The sequence below is a fragment of the Chiloscyllium punctatum genome, chromosome 7 (genome assembly GCF_047496795.1).
Source record: "Chiloscyllium punctatum isolate Juve2018m chromosome 7, sChiPun1.3, whole genome shotgun sequence".
Classification (NCBI taxonomy): domain Eukaryota; kingdom Metazoa; phylum Chordata; class Chondrichthyes; order Orectolobiformes; family Hemiscylliidae; genus Chiloscyllium; species Chiloscyllium punctatum.
The window spans coordinates 79,053,683-79,074,277 of record NC_092745.1 but is presented as its reverse complement, the minus strand read 5'-3'; the positions used below and the strand labels follow the sequence as shown (position 1 = coordinate 79,074,277).

Here is a 20,595-nt window from a genome sequence, read left to right as displayed (position 1 = left end):
GAGGCTATGCTTATGGGTGGCCTTACAAAGGTGCTAGGTCTTGAGTGCAAATCTCAATTTCCATTTAAGTAATCACAGTGTGTTAGGTAATTGGGCATATTCATCACTCCAGTTTTTGGTTGTTCAAAGCTAATTTTGTTCAATTATTCATTAAAATCAAACAAGACTTGTAAATTTTTTCTGAGCCCTTTCAAGAATTTTTGCCAGGGTTGGAGAATGAGCTATAGGGAAAGGTTGAACAGGCTGGGGCTGTTTTCCCTGGAGCTTTGGAGATTGAGGGGTGTCCTTATAGAGGTTTATAAAATCTGGAGCAGTGTGGATAGGGTAGATAGGCAAAGTCTTTTTCTTGGTGTCGGGGAGTCCACAACTAGAGGGCATAGGTTTAGGGTGAGAGGGGAAAGATATAAAAGAGACCTAAGGGGTTACTTTTTCATGCAGAAGATGGTGCGTGTATGGAATGAACTGCATCTGGATGGGTATACGAATAGGAAGGGTTTGGAGGGATATGAACCCTCCCCTTCCTAGACCTCTCCCCTTCCTAGACCTCCTCCATTTCTATCTCGGGCGACCGACTCAACACAGACGCTTACTACAAACCGACCGACTCCCACAGCTACCTAGATTACACCTCCTCCCACCCTGCCCCCTGTAAAAATCCATCCCATATTCCCAATTCCTCTGCTTCTGCCGCATCTGCTCCCAGGAGGACCAATTCGACTACCGAACAACCCAAATGGCCTCTTTCTTCAAAGACCGCAATTTCCCCTCCACCGCATCTCCTCCAATTCCCGCATCTCTGCCCTTGAGCCATGCCCCTCCAATTGCCACCAGGACAGAACCCCACTGGTCCTCACCTTCCACCCCACAACCTCCGGATACATTGTATCATCCTCCGTCATTTCCACCACCTCCAGACAAACCCCACCACCAGGGGTATATTTCCCTCCCCACCCTTACTAGCGTTCTGGAGAGACCACTCCCTCGTCAAGTCCACCAACCCAACCTCCACTCCCAGCACCTTCCCCTGCAACCGCAAGAAGTGCAAAACTTGCGTCCATACATCCCTTGAAGGTCCCAATGGATCCTTCCATATCCATCGCAAATTCACCTGCACCTCAACACACATTTACTGTATCCGCTGCACTCTGTGGTCTCCTCTACATTGGGGAGATAGGCCGGCTACTTGCGGAATGTTTCAGGGAACACCTCTGGGACACCCGCACCAACCAAACGAACCACCCTGTGGCTGAACACTTTAACTCTCCCTCCCACTCCGCCAGTGACATGCAGGTCCCTGGCCGCCTCCATCGCCAGACCCTGGCCACACAACGCCTGGAGGAAGAGCGCCTCATCTTCTGCCTAGGACCCTTCCAACCACACAGCTTCCTCATTTCCCCTCCTCCCCCCCCACCTTATCTCCGTCCCAACCCTCTGATTCAGCACCGCCCTCTTGACCTGCAATCTTCTTCCCGACCTCTCCGCCTCCGCCCCCACCCTCTCTCTGGCCTATCGCCCTCGCCCTCACCCTCACCTCATTCCACCTAACGTATTCCCTGTGCCCCTCCCCCCTACCTTTTTTATCTCAGCCCACTTGGCACACCAGCCTCATTCCTGAAGAAGGGCTTATGCCCGAAACGTCGATTCTCCTGCTCCTCTGATGCTGCCTGCCCTGCTGTTTTTTTCCAGCACCACATTTTTCAACTACAGTTGGGGGAGGAAAGGGAACCAACAGATAGGGCAGGGATCACCTGTGGCTGTTCCCCTCAGCAATAAGTATACTATTTTAGATACTGCTGGTGGGGATAGCCTACCAGATGGAAGCCTTGGTTGTCAGATCCCTGGCATTGTGGCTCAGAAGGGAAGAGGGGAGAATAGAAGAGCGCTAGTAATAGGGGACTTGATAGTTAGATGGATTGATAGGAGATTTTGTGGTCAGGAATGGGACTCTGGAAGGTATGTTGCCTCCCTGGTGCCAGAGTCCAGGATGTCGCCGATTGGGTTTAGAGGATTCTGAAAGGGGAAGGTGAGCAGCCAGAAATCGTGTTACGTATTGGCACCAAGATATAGCCAGGAAAGGGATTGAGGACCTGAAAAGTGACCACAGAGAGCTAGGTTGGAAGCTGAAGAGCAGGAGAAGTAGTGTAGTGATCTTGGGTTTGCTACTGGTGCCACGCGGTAGTGAAGTGAGGAACAGTCGGCAAATGCAGCTTAACACATGGCTAGTGCAGGAGGGAGGGCTTCAGATACTTAAACCATTGGGATACCTTCAGGGGAAGTTGGGACCTGTACATGAAGGACAGGTTACACCTAAACTGGAAGGGCACAAATCTCCTGGGTGGGAGATTTGCTCATTTGGTTTGGTAGGGTTTAAACTAGTTTGGGGGGGTGGGAATCACAGCTGTATATCTGTGAGGGGGCAGTCGTAGATGGGGTAGTGACAGATTCACTACATCCTATTGGGGAAGGTTCTCACATAATGAAACAAAGGGATTGGTTAAAGTGTCTGCTTTAACGCAAGGCATGTCAGAAATAAGAGTGAATTTAGAGTGTGAATCAGTACTTGGGGCTATGATGTTGTGGCCATAGCAGAGGCATGGAATTCAGTGGGACAGGATTGGTTGCTAGATGTTCCAGGGTTTACAATGTTCAGAAAGAACAGAGGGTGTAGCATCGCTAATCAGAGTGCATCATAACTACAGAAACTAAGATTGCTGAGGAAGGTTTGACTACGGAGTCTTATGGGTGGAAGTTAGGAACAGCAAGGGAGCAGCCACTTCGTTGGGGGTTTTCTACAGATCCTTTAATAGCGCTAGGGAGACTGAAGAACTCAGGCTGGCAGATTTTGGAAAAATGCAGATGTAGCAGGGTGGTGGTTATGGGTGACTTCAAATTTCCCAATATCGACTGGAACCTCCTTAGTGTAGATGGTTTGGATGGAGCCGTTTTTGTCAGGTGTTGGGAGGGTTTCCTTAGTCCGTATGTAGACAGGCTGACTAGAGGAGAGGCCATTTTGGATTTGGTGCTTTGCAATGAGCCAGGACATGTCAGATCTCACCGGAGAACACTTTGGTGACCGTGACCACAACTGCCTCACATTTACCATAGCCTTGGAGAGGGAAAGGAGCAGTTACCAAGGGAAGATATTTAATTGGGGGGAAAAAGAAATTATGATGCTATCAGACAGGAGTTGGGAAGTACAGATTGGGAGCAATTATTGCACAGAAAGGACATATCAGACATGTGGAGTGTTTGTTTGGCAGTTGAGTGATCTACAAACCTGTTCCTCTGAGACAGGCAAGAAGGGGTAAGATTAAGGACTCTTGGATAATGAGAACAGAGGAGCTTCTTGTCAAAAGGAAGAAGGCAGCTTACATAAGGTGGAGGAAGCATGGATCTAGCACAGCTTTAGAGGATTACAGGCTTACTAGAAAGGAGCTCAAATGGACTGAGGAGAGGCAGGATGGGACACAGAGGCTTGGCAGGAAGGATTGGGGACAACCCAAAGGCATTTTACTCATACGTGAGGAATAAGAGAATGATCAGGGAGAAGGTAGGGCCGTCAGGGATAGCGGAAGGAACTTGTGCGCGGAGTCTGAGCAAATAGGAGAAGCTCTAAATGAGTTGTTTTTTTTATTTATTCATTTATTCATTTTATTTATTTATTCGGTCGGTCGGTCGGTCCGTCGTTTCCAGTAAGGAAAGGGACCTTGTTATGAATGAGCACTTTGAGGAGCTGGGAAACTGGTCTGAACAGATAAAGAATAATGATGTGCTGGAAATGTTGGCAAACAGTCATGTTAAGTCCCCGGGGCCAGACCAGACTCTTTCTAGGCTGCTCCGGGAAGCGAGGAAGGAGGATGGTGATCTGTTGGTGAAGATCTTCGCTTCCTCACCTTCCCCAGGAGACATACTGGAGAAGTGGAGGGAGACGAATGTTGTTCCTGTTTTCAAGAAGGGGAATAGGGAAATCCCCAGCAATTACAGACTAGTCCTTTTTTGTCTGGTCAGCAACATTTTGGGAAGAATTGAGGGATAGGATTTGAGTATTTGGAAAAGCATAGCATGATTAAAGGCAGTCAGCTTGGCTTCATGAGGGGCAGGTCATTCCTCACAAATCTTATTGAGTTCTTTGAGGAGGTTACAAGACAGGTAGACAAAGGTAAAGCAGTGGAATTTAATGTGTATGGACTTCAAGGCATGGTAGGCTCACTCTCAGTCAGGAGGTATGTGATACAGGGAGATTTTGACTGTCTGGATTCAGAATTGGTTGGCTGAAGAGCAGAGAGTGGTTGTAGATGGAAAGTTTCCTGCCTTGAGGTCAGTGAGTGGTGTCCCTCAGGACTCTGTTCTTGGGCCTCTATTCTTTGTAGTGTTTATAAATGACTTTGAGGAGGTTGAGGGGTGGGTTAGTAAAATTTACCAATGACGCAAACGTTGAAGGTGCCGTTGATAGTATCGAGGGCTGTTGCAGGCTGCAGCCCGATTATAGGCAGGATGCTGAGCTGGACTGAGAAATGGCAGATGGAGTTCAACCTGGACAAATGCGAAGTGATGCATTTTGGAAGGTCGAACTTGAATGCTGAATGTAGGATTAAAAACAGGATTCTTGGCAGTGTGGAGGAACAGAGGGACCTTGATGTTCAAGTGCATAGATCCCTCAAAGTTGCCACCCAAGTGGATAGGGTTGTTAAGAAAGCATATGGTGTTTTGGCTTTCATTAACAGGGGGATCGAGTTTAAGAGTCGCCAGGTTTTACTGCAGCTCTACAAGACCCTGGTGAGACCGCGCTTGGAATATTGTGTCCAGTTCTGGTTGCCCTATTATAGGAAAGATACGGAGGCTTTGGAGAGGATGAAAAGAAGGCTCAAGAGGATGCTGCCTGAACTGGAGGGCTTGACTTGTGGTAAAAGGTTAACTAAGCTTAGAGTTTTCTCTCTGAAGAGGAAGAGGTGACCTGATTGAGATATACAAGATAATGAGAGGCATAGATAAAGTCAATAGCCAGAGACTCTTCCCCAAGGCAGGATTGACTGGCAAGAGGGGCCATAGTTTTAGGATATTAAGAGAAATGTATAGAGGGAACATCAAAGGAAGGTTCTTTATGCAAAGAGTTGTGAATGCATGGAATGCATTGCCAGCGGTGGTGATGGAAGCAGAGTCATTAGGAACATTTAAGTGACTGCTGGACATACACATGGACAGCAGTGAATAGGGGTGTGTAGGTTGGGTTATTTTATTTTAGATTAGGAATAATCCTCGGCACAACATCGTGGGCTGTACTTTACTGTTTTGAGTTGGACTGAAGGGTCTGTTTCTGTGCTGTACATCTCTATGATTCTAAGATCTTTAAATATGGGAGGTGCTTCTGGTCTCGTGGTTAGATCAGATAGCTCTTATTAAGATGAATATTCTTCCCCCATTTGTTGTACCCTATAGGGATACTCCCCCTGCCTTTCAATAAGCAAGCATTCAGGAGACTGAACGTTTGGTTCAACTCTTTTATGTGGCATCGTAAACAGCCCCTTTAAACTAGCTAAACTGCAGTTGTTTCTCAGACTGGGGGGAGTGGATCTCCCGGACATTTAAGACTTATCAACTAAGCTCACTTTTATCTTGCGTGAGTGATTGGGCTTGTGGGGACCCTTTTTTCATAATGGTTAGTTTTCAAAACCTCAGGCAAATTGTTCCCTTACTAATTTGCTGTTTTTGAACAAAATAAGGACAGTTAGGGAATATTGCCATAACCCAATAGTTATCAATGGTAGATTCCGGGTTCAAACATTAGGTAGCTAAGGTTGTGTCTTGCATGGGTGATTTATTTGAGGGAGACACAATGATGTCTTTTGGTCAGTTAGCACGGAAATACGAGCTATTTAGCAGGGACCTTTTTTGTTTTTTTTTGTCAAGTTAGGAATTTTATTCAAAACACTACACTTTTGACCGCCACAAATCTGAAAGAAAAGGGTGCTCTGTGCTAATGGTACACTTTCTGTCAGCACTCTATATCATCAATTGGGGAGCAGCCTCTCAGATGAGTTCGATCAACTTTGCAGGATGTGGGGGAGAGCGCTAGACATTGATGTCTCCTCAGACATGGGAAGATATTTGGGGAAAATGCAAGAAAGAGACCAATTTGCAATAGGACCCATGCTTTGCAGTTGAAAATTCTCCACGTGGTTCCAGATCGTTGGTAAAATTTAAATCAGGGGTATCTTCACTATCCCCCGAGTGTAAAGTTAGTATGGGCACTTTTAGCCATTGTCTCTGGTCCTGTGGTAGGCTTCAAACATACTGGAGTGCTGTGATAGGTGCAATTTTGAGTGTAAGGGTGGAAAAGGACCTGTTCTCTCCTCTTGGCCTGCCTGTAGATTGTCTTATGTGCATCTACATTGCCTATAGATGCGCATAAGATTAAATTTTTCAATCTCTTCACTTTCTGCACAAGAAAGAATACCTTGTTTGTTTGTTTGGATGTCTGAAAATTCACCCCCCCCCCCCCCCCCCCCCCCCACCACCACCACCACACCTTCCTGGCCAGTCAGGTTGGTTTAAGATTGTTATGGAGCGTATCCCAAGTATGGTACACTGCAACTGAGAATTTCTATAAGACATATGGTGGCCTTTTTTCCTTTTTGGACACAGTTTTGTCTGCCACACTAATAAGGGCGATTTGTGCTTTGAGTCCAGTATCCAGAGGGTTTGGAAACTGAACGTATGAATGTGGAAAGTAATGCTCTTGATAATTGAGAGCGTTTTGTTTTGCTGAGCTTTTTTTTATTATGTTTGTTTATTTAGTTTAATTGGTTTTTATATATTTATGTATTTGTACATGAGGGCTGTTTGAGTTTTAAACATTTCTGGTGTTTTTTTCATTGTTTTAAATTGTATTGTTTGTATTTGTAATAAATTTCTCAAATATATTTAAGAATGTTATGCTGCCATTTACAAAACTTATCGTTCCTCATTTAACTTTGGCCATGTTCGTTTTATTTTGAGGTGTTTTCAGCTCTTCATTGCAACATACTTTTCAGGATGTAATGAGTTTTTTGGTGCCAGATCTTTATGAACAATTTAGGCAAATATTGTTCAGTATTTTGGTCCATGCTATTTAAATATAGTCTAGTTATAGAGACCATATACAGGTGCACAATTTTTTTTTATCTGAAATGCTCGGGACCAGCTTGTTTTCTGAATTCAGAATTTTTCGAATTTCAGAATAAGTGTCAGTTTGATAATTTTAAATCTTTTCAAAGAACAGATTTACTGTGAGTAAAACTGGCCCTGAATCAAAATTTTGAGGCCTGCCAGTGTTGGGCTGCGCCCCCACACGTTGCATTTGAGTGACACTCATTGAGTGTGTGTGGACTTGGCTTAACTGTTTTCATGCCAAACAGCCTTTTTAATGACAAAGAAACTTCACAAAGCCTTTGTACTTCGGAGCTTTTTGATTTCGGATAAAGGCTTGTGTGCCTAGTGTTTTTAGCTCCATTCCTCTACTGTACTGGGTTGCCTGATATGACAATACAGGTACTGCGTAAAAGGTAAAAACAAGGACTACAGATGCTGGAAACCAGATTCTATATTAGTGGTGCTGGAAAAGCACAGCAGTTCAAGCAGCATCTGAGGAGCAGGAAAATCGATGTTTTGGGCAAAAGCCCTTCATCAGGAATAGAGAGTATACAGGTACTGTAGTTGGTTTTGTTTCAGAGGGTTGAATCGCCTGAAATCTGGATTCTGATGGCTATCTAGTTTTTGTCCGATAGTGTGTGCCATCTTGTGCACATGCATTACCAGGTTTGGTGCCTGAAATTTAATAACTTTTTTATGAACCCACTGTGGAGTGATACATGAAGAATAGTCACAAGTGCGATAAAGGAGGCAATTGGTATTTTTGGACCTGTATCTGCAACTTGCTGAAATGTTGGGGGGGACAAAAAAGCAAGTTTACTATTTGCATGGAGGATAATGTAAACTAACCAGTCTTTTGTTCCTTGTATTGCAACCTTTTTGAGAGAAACTGGTACCAATGATTTGGCTTCAGAGCATTTCATTTGAAATGTATTTCTTTAAAATCTTGAAGGTAATATTCAAAAGGAGGGAGTTAACTTGCATTTTTTTCAGCTTATTTATGGGGTTTGGGCATTGCTGGCCGGGCCAGCATTTATTACCCATCCCTAGTAGCCTTTGTGAATGTGGAAGTAAGCTGTTGTCTTGAACTACTACTATTCATTTTGGTGTTGGTATACCCACAAAGCTGTTAGAATGGGAGTTCCAGGCTTTTTACCTGTTGACAGTGAGGGAATGGTAATGTATTTCCAAGCCAAGATGTGTGTAGCTTGGAGAGCAACTTGCAGATGATGGTGTTCCCATTTGTCATTTTAGATGGTGACAGAAGTGGGTGTGAAAGGTCCCATCATAGGTGCCTTTGTGAATCTCAACAGTGCATCTTATAAATGTTACATGTTGCTGTTGCCTCAGTAACTGAGGGAATAAATTTCCCAAAAATCTACCCATATTGAAGTAAGGCAAAATAAATAATGTCCTTGACTTGGGCCTCCTTTTAGGTTGATAAAATATTCAGAATTTCCTTCTTCTTACTTGCTTTTTACTGAAGCAAAAATTAGTAACTACTACACTTCACTAAAATCTTAATTTCAACCTTGTAAGATTTTGAAGAAGTGTATTAGGTACTAATTTTTTTTTTGCTTCAGATATTCCAAACAGTTGAGCACCTTTTTTTTTCGAAAATGCAGTTGTTGCCACTTGTACTGTCATAGCTATTGGCAACCATTTAACTTTGAGTATGTTAATCAGGCTGTTATTGAATTAGGTTAATAGATTTTTGGCTGTAACTGATTCTATGTAATTCAATGGTCCATGCATTTGAAATGCCTTTGCCTTCCACACAGCTTTCAGAACACTCTCTCTCTTGTTGAGCAGATGCACATGGTCTGAGTATTTGAAAAATTTCCTGGACAAGAAAAAGTAAAGCTTGAAGTGCAAACAGGATTAACGAGAATCCAGAGTTTTTACAAATACATTAAGGGAGAGAATTGGGCCCCTCAAAAATCAGCAAAGTGGCCTTTGGGCAGAGCCTAAGGAGATGGGGCAAGATACTAAACCAGTATTTTGCATCAGTACTTACTGTGGAAAAGGATGGAAGATATAGACTGTAGGAAAATAGATGGTGACATCTTGAAAAATATCCATATTACAGAGGTGGAAGCGCTGGATGTCTTGAAACACACAAGTGGATGAATCCACAGGACCTGATCAGGTGCACCCTAGAACTGTGTGGGAAGCTAGGGAAGTGATTGCTGGCTCCTTCTGAGATATTTGTATCACTGATTGATAGTCACTGGTGAGGTGCTAGAAGACTGGAGGTTGGCTAATGTGCCACTGTTTAAGGTGGTCAGGACAAGCTAGGGAACTATCGACCTGTGAGCCTGATGTCAGTGGTGGGCAAGTTGTTGGAGGGAATCCTGACGGACTGGATTTGCATGTATTTGGAAAGGCAGTGATTGATTAGGGGTAGTCAGCATGACTTTGTGCATGGGAAATCTTGTCTGAAGAACTTGATTTTTTTTTAAAAATCACAGGATTGAGGGCAGAGCAGTAGATCTATATGGATTTCAGTAAGGCGTTTGACAAGGTTCCCCATGGGAGACTGTGGTTTGTTTGTTTAGCAAGGTTAGATGTCATGGAATACAGGGAGAACTATCCATTTGGATACAGAACTGGCTCAAACGTAGAAGACCAGAGGATGGTGGTGGAGGGTTGTTTTTCAGACTGCAGGCGTTGACCAGTGAGGTGCCACAAGGATCAGTGTTGGGTCCACTCCTTTTGGTCACTTGTATATAAATAATTTGGGTGTGAGCATAAGAGGTATAGTTACTAAGTTTGCAGATGACAACACCAAAATTGGAGGTGTAGTGGACAGCAAAGAAGGTTACCATGGATTACAACGGGACCTTGATCAGAAAGGTCAATGGGCCGAGGAGTGGCAAATGGAGTTTAATTTATATAGGTGCTACGTTTTGGGAAAGCACATCTTCGCAGGACTTATACACTATAATAGTAAGGTCCTAGTGTTGTACAGCCGCCGCCCCCCCCCCCCCCCCCCCCCCCCCCCCCCCCTTCAGTCAAAGCAAAATGCTCGGAGACACAATTATTTTACCCTGGAGAGAGAAAAAAACAGTCGCCCCATATGCACAGAGACATGAGTTCACGGTTTTCTCTCAAACAGCTTCTCAATGAATTATATAATGATTTTACAGGGAAGACCATCCCGATAAGGCAACATACTGATTGGGTGACCATTGCGATCACCAAACATCTGTAAAGTTGAAGCCATCTGCTGTTACACAATGAATGTTCTTAACTGGCTTCACGTAATGAATACTTCTCCCCTTGTTAACTGATGTTACATACTGAATGCTTCCAATATTGTTAAATGGCTCTACATAATGCTTTCCTACCTAGTTAATCCATTACCCTTGCCTCCAGCACCCCTTTGTTAATTGTGAGTTCTTTTCTTATGAATCATGCTCTGCTGAACCTCATTGTTTCACAAAACTCAAAACTTTAACTTTTTCCTACCTGTTCATGGCAGATACACATTCTCATGGAGACCTAACCAGTCTGTCTATACGGACACGCGGAAGTGAGCTTTTTCCAATGTTTGAAATTATTGTTACTGCCTAGAACTGCTCCTCCAAAATCAGTTTGCTTTGTGGTTATGTTTTTAAAAATAACTTGGCATTATATTCCAATGTTAAGCCTTCAGCACAGGCTTCTTCTCCGTTGTACTGAGATCGCAATTTGTGTATGGTACAAGTACTGATTTTGTTTTTGTTTTAAAATAAGTATTTTCCACAGTAAAAAATAAATTACTGCAGATGTTGGAATCTGTACTAAAAACAACAAATGCTGGAGTCATCTCGACTGAATGTTAGCTTGCTGTCTCTCTCTCCATGCGTGCTGCCTTACCTGCTCTGACCTCCAGCATTTTGATTTTTCCCAGCAGAGCACTGCTTTCTCAATTGTTTATCCCCCCCCAAAGTCGTCTTTATAAAAATATGAAATAGAAGAAACGGGAAAATCTTTTAGCAATGTGAAAATTAATGACCTTTTCTCTAAACTATGTCAAAAACTAAATTCCGCTAGAAATTATTCCAAATGTCTAATTACTTGAATGATCAGTCTGTGTATATTCAGTTTCTGGCATTTATGTTAACAGCTAGTAAAATATCAAAGATCAGTTGTACATTTTGTAACTTGAAACAACAGTGCTATTTAGCAAGCACATTTATATTGAAAGTTTTTAAATTATTTTTTCTAATTAACAGGTTGAGTTGTACCTGTAGAGTACATTAGCTTATTGTACTAAATTGGAGAAAAAATGAATTTGTAAGTGTTTGTGTATAGTGGGCATGCTTCAGTTTCGTTGTCCATGTCTGCAGTTGGTTAGTGCTTGGATCAGATTGTTCAGTTGTTAATTAGTGTAAAGATCTTTTGGAATTTGGATTCCCTTATTAAATATGAAACAGTCTGCTTCTGCAGATGTGACACTATCCTGTAACTTTTCTAAGATCTGCCTGATTCGGAAGAGTCTGCTTATGCAAGTCTGAAATAAAGTTAGACCGTTATTTTGTTTTGCATTTAAGCACCAGCAACCAAACACCAATCAGTAAAGTGATTTTTTTTTCAAAGGTTTACAAACAACTAGTTTTGCTACCTCCATCTCCTCTTCTGTCACTTTTCTGGGATTGATAGGTTTGACAGATTAAATTTTTTAAGCAGCTGTAGTACAGATTTCTCATTTGATTATTACTGGTGTGATGCTACTGCTCTGTTTACATTGCAGTAGTTGGTTAGCTCCTTCACTTCCAACTCAGTCTTGTGGCTTATATGCTGAGATTGTGTATGCTCTCCATGTATCATCATCTTGGGTGGTTTTGCACTGAACACAAGACTAGTGCGTAATCTAGGCTAATGTCTTTATGCCTCAATGCTGAGGGAGTATTTCATTATTCAGTGTCCCACCTTTTTGGGATGAGGTTCTAGATCTATTTATATGCAAAAAAAAATCCAGTGACATTATTGGAAGGGCAGAGAAGATCTATATCCCAAGCAATACTTGATTCCAGAACACAACTCTTTGATTATCTATCCCACTGTTTTTTTTTTGGGAGATTATGCTTTGTGCAAATTTGATTTGTATAACCAGTGTGGTAGTTACTGTATAATAATATTTTGTTGGCAATAAGCTGTTTGGCATTTAAAGTACTAAAAGATTTATTTTTAGTTGTTTTGGATATACTACTTCAATAAAATAGGTAAATAGTTTAAAATGGGTTTTATTTACAGACATTTAGATTACGGTCTTTTTAAAGCTCAATACTTAATGAATAAATACATTTTTGACATACTGTTTTGAGTTTTCATGTGAACAACAAACATGCATACATATACACAATGGTTTAGGATGTGAAAATATATTTGATAAAGCTGTTCATTACTATTTGAGCTGTCTTTTTTTTTGAACGCCCAAATGATTTTGGTGAATTTTGGTGAATATCAAGTTCTGGTACCTGACAGTTGGTTTGTTATCCACTCAATACGTGGATCTTGCTGTAAGTGTCCTGCATTTTGTCTGAGGGAAGGAGTGATTGGTCAATTGTTAGAGGGTAGTATAGAGTTTAAAACAAAACAGTTGTACTGAAATTTCAAGCAAAAAGCTAAATTACATTTTGTACAGCATTATGTTTCGTGTTTTTTCCTGTCTTGGTGTTTTGTACAATTATTATTTTTAACCTTTTTGTTTCTTGATGTGCACTTAAAAGCATAACAGAAATAGGAAGCTGAAGCTAATTCCCCCACTAAAGAGTAATTTATATTTGAGTGACATTGCTCTGTTGACTCAGTTATTAGACTATGCCTTTAAAAAGAAATAGCGCATTTAAACATTTGTGATTAACTCTTCTTGCAAAATTATGCATAGCTTCATATTCCATGGTCCAAAGTTCTCTTTGTGAACAAAATGGTCTACTCTTCCTATTTCTTGTGTTCTTCTATATCATAGGAGTTCTTCTGAGAATTTTAACAAAAGTGCAGTACCTCTTTTTGTAAATTTATTATTTTGCTTGCAGGGTGAGACGGTGATTATACTGGTAATATCATTGGACTAGTAAATCAGAGGTCCAAGCAATGCTTTGAGCAGCTGGTGGAATTTAAATTCCCTTTTTAATAGCTATGAAATGTGTAAGCTAGTCTCAGTTAAGGTAACTATGAAACTCCCATTGGGAAAAGTGTATTTGATTCACTGCCCTTTTAATGCCATTCTTGTCCAATTTCTCAGTAATACAGTTAACTGCTGTCTGAAATGGTTTGGCAAGCTGATCAGTCCAAGGGCAATTGGGCACGAGTAACATGTTGGTCTTGCCAGTAACTCCAAACCCCCATGAAAGAAGAAAAAAATCTTGGATCAAAAATAAAATGCATGACTTCCTAGCTTTTCCCTTCCAGAATATTCACAAAGCGGCTTTTGTGTCAAAATATGAGCTATCAGTTTCCAACTCCCTTTGCTTATTTCAATACTGGAGACCCTCCTAGACTAAAATAGTTTGTTTTCAAAAATGTTGGACCTAAAATGGCCACAATGATTGATTACCATGGCAAGTTCAATGATACCTTAGTTTGAAATTGAGCATTTTATCAAAATTGGTTTCAATGTCTTGAAATAACTGAGTCAGTTATCTAGAAACTCCCATCTCCCAATTTAATTTGCATGGTGTGACAGATTCACATATTGGATATTTAAAAGGTTGCCTGCAACACTCGCTTGGAAAGACTGACGCCAGACTTGAGGTTCCACAAGGAAGCCTTCCTTCAGTGTCTGCTTACAAGAGCAGCAGGAAAAGGGACAGAAATTGACTTGCTTAAAGAAAGGACTGGAAGACTCAGTACTTTTTCTCCATACTTCTGTGCATCATGATGGCCAACACCATGGTAAAGCAAATGAGAAAAACCTATATTTCACCAAGTGCTTGTATCCTTAGCAAGAATTTGCAGAACCAACTAAACAGTTGTGGTCTCCAGTTAAACTATAATGACTCCAGCGCTTGAGACTGTGGGCCTACGCTTTATCTTCCTTTTTATCTAGACTTTCCCCTCTTTTTAAACTTTTATATCTGTATTTGTCAGTGTCTCTTTTTCTCTTCACCACCCCCCCCCCTGTAGGTTAGTAAATAAAACATCATTTTTTCGCTCAAGAGAACCTTTTAAGTTCACACCTTTAATTTTACTAGATTTTCTTTTTAAACTTGATATGGCTGTGTGCCAAAACAAATCTATCTTTGCAGCTAATTCAGGACCAAAAAAAGAACTGATTTGCTGGTTACCTGGTTGCAATGTAGATACCATTTTACTTCTACCAAGTAGTTTCTCTTTGAATGCAGAAAACACCGCATTGTTTAATAGTTCACCTCAGTATCACAGTGTGATACTATCTATCCAGGCACATGAATTCTGATTGATACACTGGTCTTGTTATAATGAAGCCACTTGTAACATGTTCCTCTGCCATAAGAATTACATGGGAGATATAAACTGGTGTTTCCTCTCTATAAGATGGTTTTGCAGTGCTGTTACCAACTAAACATTTTATTTACAATTCTTGACTTGAACGGTAATAGATATTTTGAGAACATTGATGTAAGACATCATTAAACTATCTCTTTTTTTAATTCCATGCACATTTATAATTGCACTATTGAGCACTTCATTGTGATATAATGGTGAAATCTCATTACTAATTTAGCAAGTTGAAATAAATAACTTCTTTTGACTAGAATTTAACCAGACTGCTGTTACATTCTTGCCACATCAAATGAATTTGGAGCTGGCTAATCCTGACTAACTGTACTTCATTTATCTATTTTTCTCATTGCAGAGTGTGCCCACTTACTACTTGCTCACAATGCTGTAGTAAAGGTGAAAAATGCTCAGGGATGGAGTCCACTGGCAGAAGCCATCAGCTATGGAGACCGACAAATGAGTAAGACAATACACTGGCTTAATTGTTTAAATTTGGAGTAAATTTTGTTAGGTTTCTCGTGCGCACTACTTCAGCCCAGACTGCTTCCAATTTAATTTTGTAGCCTCAGTATCCACAAAAACTAGCAATCTTTTTGGAGAATATTTATTGAGTCTTCAGTTATTCGGTCCACGTGTTTTGGTATGAGCAAAATTTGGCTACTTTACAAAATGAATAGTGTAACCACGAAATTCTCAATTCTGCAATTAAAGATCCAATATTTTGCATCGAGTAAACTTGTCTCCTACTGATGGAATCTTCATCCTTCATCTCTCACTGGGTGCAATGTTGGATTGAAGCAAAGTTTTTGTGCTCCCTTTTTAGGATGGCTATTGCACAAGTCGCAATTAATTAGTTCAGGGATTTTGATTTGGCACAGCAGGGTACTGTAGTCAGTTTCATTGGCCTGCAGCTGCTGCTCATGATGACATCAGTGAATGAAGGTAATGGGTTGCTAGAAGGAATTAATGGCACGTAATTACACTTGTGATACACTAATAGCAAAACATTGCTTGCAACACCAGAAGATATCATAGATCAAGTACAATATAAAGATTTAGATACACAAAGGGATGGTAATGAAGGGATACATTTTCAAAGCTAAAGATTGAAGTGGATGGTGACACATTGGAGTGAGTACCTAATTTTCATATTTGAAATATGATAACAGAAGAAGGTAGATGCAATTGTGAATGAACAAATAACTGCAGGTGTGATGCAGTGGATGTCTGAGGATGCATAGGACCGATGAAGTGAAAGCTTTGCTAGAACTGGCTGAAGTAGTCTTTCTAATGATTGCTTGGTCTTCAATGTGATTTAAGTAGCGCTTTCATAATTGCAATGAGTCTGGCAAATGGTGTGGATAGTTTAGAAGTGGTGAGACTATCCATTCTCTACCTGCAGTTTCACTGAATTACAGCAGAAGGAATTGAACCAGAAAACCTCAAAGTTTAATTTTGGGAACAAGGTTTTCTATAGAGCTGTTGAAATATTTCTTTTGTTTATTTTAGTCACAGCTTTGCTACGGAAACTTAAGCAACAATCAAGAGAAAATGTAGAGGAAAAACGACCTCGATTACTAAAAGCTCTGAAAGAGGTAGGCTTGAAATTTTGTGCTTTTTTTTAAAAAAAAAAGTCAGTGTTCACTTAAATGTGCTACGTCACAGGATTGCCAGAGCTTTATTCTGATATCTTGGTCAAGTTTAAGCAGAATATTTATGCAGAGAGGGGTAAGGAGATCATTCTAGTCTATTGTGTACCCCAGTGTTTATTTTGCATTGTGGCTTGACTTTGTCTTTTTCTTTTTCTTTTGCATATATTTGACTTTTTTTTTCCCATTTTTCAATATCATTTAGTGTGAAAACCTTTATTGCGAGCACTAGACCTGAATACTGAACACTTTAATACTGAGAGGCCTGGATAGTGTGAACATGGAGAGGATGTTTGCACGAGTAGGAGAATCTAGGACCTGGGGACATAGCCTCCGTGAAGGGATGACACTTTAGAACTGAAATGAGAAATTCCTTCAGTTAAAGGTGGTGATCTGTATAACTCCTACTGCAGAAGGGTGTAGAGGCCAAGTCATTTAAGTATATTTGAGACAGAGATTCTTAATTTAGCGAGGGGATCAAAAGTTAGAAAGAGACAGCAGGAGATTGGAGCTGGATCAGTCATGATCAAATGACAGAGCAGACTTGATTGGCCAAATGGCCTAATTCTGTTTCTATACTTAAGATCTTAAGAACTATGTTCTGTTTTTACTAAAAGACTGGTTTTAATTATACTCTCATTTTTAATAATCACTTGTTAACAACTTCTCCAATGTTTGGCCTCCTTCCTTGTAGCAGTACATCAATGCAAATGTATAACTATTACCAGTAATTAAGTTGATAACTAACTCCTCAATTAGTGAGCAATGTTCTGTGTTTCATGCACTATACTAAGGGAATTTTTTTAACTTAATGCAGCCTTAAATCTTTCTCAACTGTATGGAGAAGGAAGGATGGAAGTATTGACTATAATGTTTTATTTTGCTTTCTAGTAAGTTGAAATGCCTTCTATTGTGCAAATCCTGTATTTGGTACCAAGGTAGCATTTTCAGTAGTGCATCAACCAAATTTTAAGAAGTGATAACACTGACAGTGTGCACTAGTTAAAATCCTTTTTGAGTCCTAAATGCTATGCTAAATTAGTTATGAAGTTGCTGTTAAGTTCCTGCTCGGGACTGTCAATATGTTAAAGAAATCCAAACACCCAACAATTAACTAGCAGTGTTACTTCACAAGATTTTGCATGTCTTGATAATTACACTGAAAATAATTCATCCTTTTTAATAAGATGTGTGCTATAAATCTCTAGTTCTGCCTTTTACTCTTGCATCCCCACCCCAAAAACCACTTGCTGCAAGGAGTTTGTTATGAAATCTTAATGTTCATTCCTGACAGACGCAAAAATTTTGCCACAGCCAGTTGGAATTTGCTAATTTTCCTTAGTATTCTATTCTAGTTCATTCTTTTGAGGTAGGATTCAAAGTAGATCATTCAACTAAAGGTTTGGCTAAGTGACCCTGAAGCGGGTCTCTTACTAATCTTACAACTGCCATCTCTTCAGTCTTTAGTCCTGGCTTACTCAACCAGCTCCCATTGCTTGGAAAGCACTGCAGAGGCTAAGTATTTAAGGTGGTTGCATTCTGCCATAAAACACTTGAAGGACCATGGTGTAGATTTCTTCCTCCTGCTGCAAGCTAGAACAAATTGTCCAGTTGCTTTGCTTTCCTTAAAATTCAAGCTGCTGCCATCAGCAAAACACACAAATTAAACAAAACATCCTTTCTAACTAATTCATCTTGCATCACTTTTTCAGTAGTGGGTGGTATGATTAAAACAGAAATGCAAGCGAGTTATCATCTTTTTAATTCAAGTCTTTGATTATGTAATTCAGATGAATTATATTGCTAATAGTTTTCTAATCCTTTCTCCAAACTCTTGGTCTGTTACTAGGATGGAGATTGATCATTTTTCTGTTCACGTTTTTTCACTAATAACTTTGATTTTGCACATCAAACATTGGTTAACTTTTAAGTGTAATAAACCCTGTTGTTGGAAGTTGTGAAGAAGGGTCGCTGGATTGAAACGTTAACTCTGCTTTCTGTCCATGGATGCTGACTTTTTTTTTCCCCCAGTAGTTTGTTTGTACCCCAGGCTTGTTTGAGTTGCATTTGCATCAAAATTGTTTCTCAGCTTCTTTATCAGATATTTGTAATTTTGGCATGCACCTAGTTTTATGAATTCAAATTTTATCTCTAAAACATGTGAATAATGAAGAGGATAGTTTCAATATTGCATCTTACTGAATGTATTTGAGCAAAACTCCCAAGTATCTATTCCTTCTGGTCTTTAGAAATTGACTTTTATCTTAAAATATACCAATAGGAGCAGAAATAAATTGGTAAGAAATTGTTATTAGAAACCACTAATACTTCAAATACAAATTCCGTATTGAAGATATTATCTCCTAAAATGCACTTCCAGAATCATCTAGAAACTGAGAAAGTTAACATTTTGAAGTCTATGGTCTAAAGGAGAGTCAAATTGGACTTGAAATAGAGTTATAGATGTACAACACAGAAACAGACCCTTCAGTCCAACTCATCTGTGCCTATCTGATATCCTAAATTAATCTAATCCCTTTGCCAGCCCTTGGCCCATATCCCCCTAAACCCTTCCTATTCATATTTAAAAGGAATATTGATGTGTATAAGTAATTGTACCAGTCTCCTCCCCTTCCTCTGGCAACTCATTCCATTCGTGCATTATGCTCAGTATGGAGAAAGTTGTCCCTTTTAAATCTTTCCCTCCCTCACCCTAAAACTATGCCTCCTAGTTCTGGACTCCACACCCGAGGGAAAAGACCTTGTCTGTTTACCCTATCCATGCCCTTCATGATTTCATAAAACCTCGAAGGTTAGCCATCAGCCTCCAGCACTCCAGGGAAAACTGCCCCAGCCTATTCAACTGCTCCCTATAGCTCAAACCCTGGCAACATCCTTGTAAATCTTTTCTGAACCCTTTCAAGTTTCACAACATCCTTCCTATAGCACAGAGACCAGAATTGTGCACAGTATTCCAAAAATGGCCGAACTAATGTTTTGATCACCACCTTGAGCAACTTCACACAGATCTATGAAGGTTGGCTTTTGCATGAAACACAAGTGACATTTCACAATTATTTAATGCTCTCCAATTGAAGCCATCATTCTAACAGTCACAAGCTATGCATCATCTCTGGATGTGATGCCAATATTTTATACAGTATAGAATCATTGGTCAGAATTACCTGCTGACAGCTGTCCAGCAGCCATCTTTATTATCCTGATTTGCTTCTGTCTGGCTAAGCACTTACATGCAAACTAGTTCAACTTTTTATGTAAAGTACTGCTTTTCCCACAGTGAACACACTTTCTTTTGTGATATCCTCCACAATATTTACATCCTGTCCTCATGCCTTCATCTATCATCTTACTCTTTTTCCCAAATATTTCTTCTTTTGCCCAATCTGCTGCTGTTAATCAGCCTGATATGTCTCAGCATTATATAAAGCCTCTTATGTTCTCTGATTTATAGACTCTAGCTGATGACTGGCAAACTTACGAGTTTCTACGCACGATACGTTCTCTCCAGAAAGCTATCTCCTTTCTCAGCAGTCATACTCTCGCTACAGGGGCCATATATCTGATGTGATAATATCTCCGTTACCCAAACACTCAGGATTCAGCTGTTATATTAGGACAGTCACATGTTCTTTACTATTCCCTCTCTCCTTGAGCCTTGATGATCAAATGCATTACATAAATAACATTAATATAGAGTTACTGTGCCTTCAAGATTTGCAGAATCTCTGCAGTCTGGCTTTTCTGCTCTTCAATGAAATGTAAGCTGCAGTTTATAACAATCTTCTCCATAGAGTTGCAACTCTTGCTTGATGAGGTTTGTAAACTAATTCTGTTGCATTTTCATAATTTTATAACCAAGAGGAAAAATCTAATTCCTACAACTGCAGGGAGTGGAAAATACTCTGCCATTTTGACTCATCCACTAATTAAAAGTGGCATGTTTTTCTCCCTTTTTTTTGTTGTTTTAAAACTTATTTGCCATTTTTATTAACTGGCTCAGTAAAAAACACCATGTATCTCCCAGGTGTATGCCACCCAGAGACTACATTTCAAGTGATTTGGGTTTAAAAATTCCTGCAAACTGCTTACAAGGTACTTAAAGTAGAGATAGTGGTCATATGGCTATAGCAAGTACAGTAAGGGCATAATGGCGTTTCTCCAAACAGTAATACTGTTACAACCCCTGTTTCAGCTTGCTTCTTAACAGTTTCTCCACAGATACTACCAGATCTGCTGAATTTCTCCAGCATTGCTTTAATAAAGCCAAGTCAGCTACTCCTGTTGTGCTCAAATATTAAATCTGGCACGTAGATTTCATTTTGACTGA

The 20,595-nt window shown here is 40.3% G+C and overlaps 1 protein-coding gene across 1 annotated transcript in view; it reads left to right on the top strand.

Moving 5' to 3' along the window:
• The window catches only part of ankrd13c (ankyrin repeat domain 13C), a 99,826-nt gene that overhangs the window by 38,411 nt on the left and 40,820 nt on the right, over positions 1 to 20,595 (top strand). The window contains exons 3-4 of the mRNA XM_072574166.1: positions 14,954 to 15,058; positions 16,108 to 16,193. Coding sequence (XP_072430267.1) covers positions 14,954 to 15,058; positions 16,108 to 16,193 — 191 coding nt within the window. The remainder of the gene's footprint in view (positions 1 to 14,953; positions 15,059 to 16,107; positions 16,194 to 20,595) is intronic.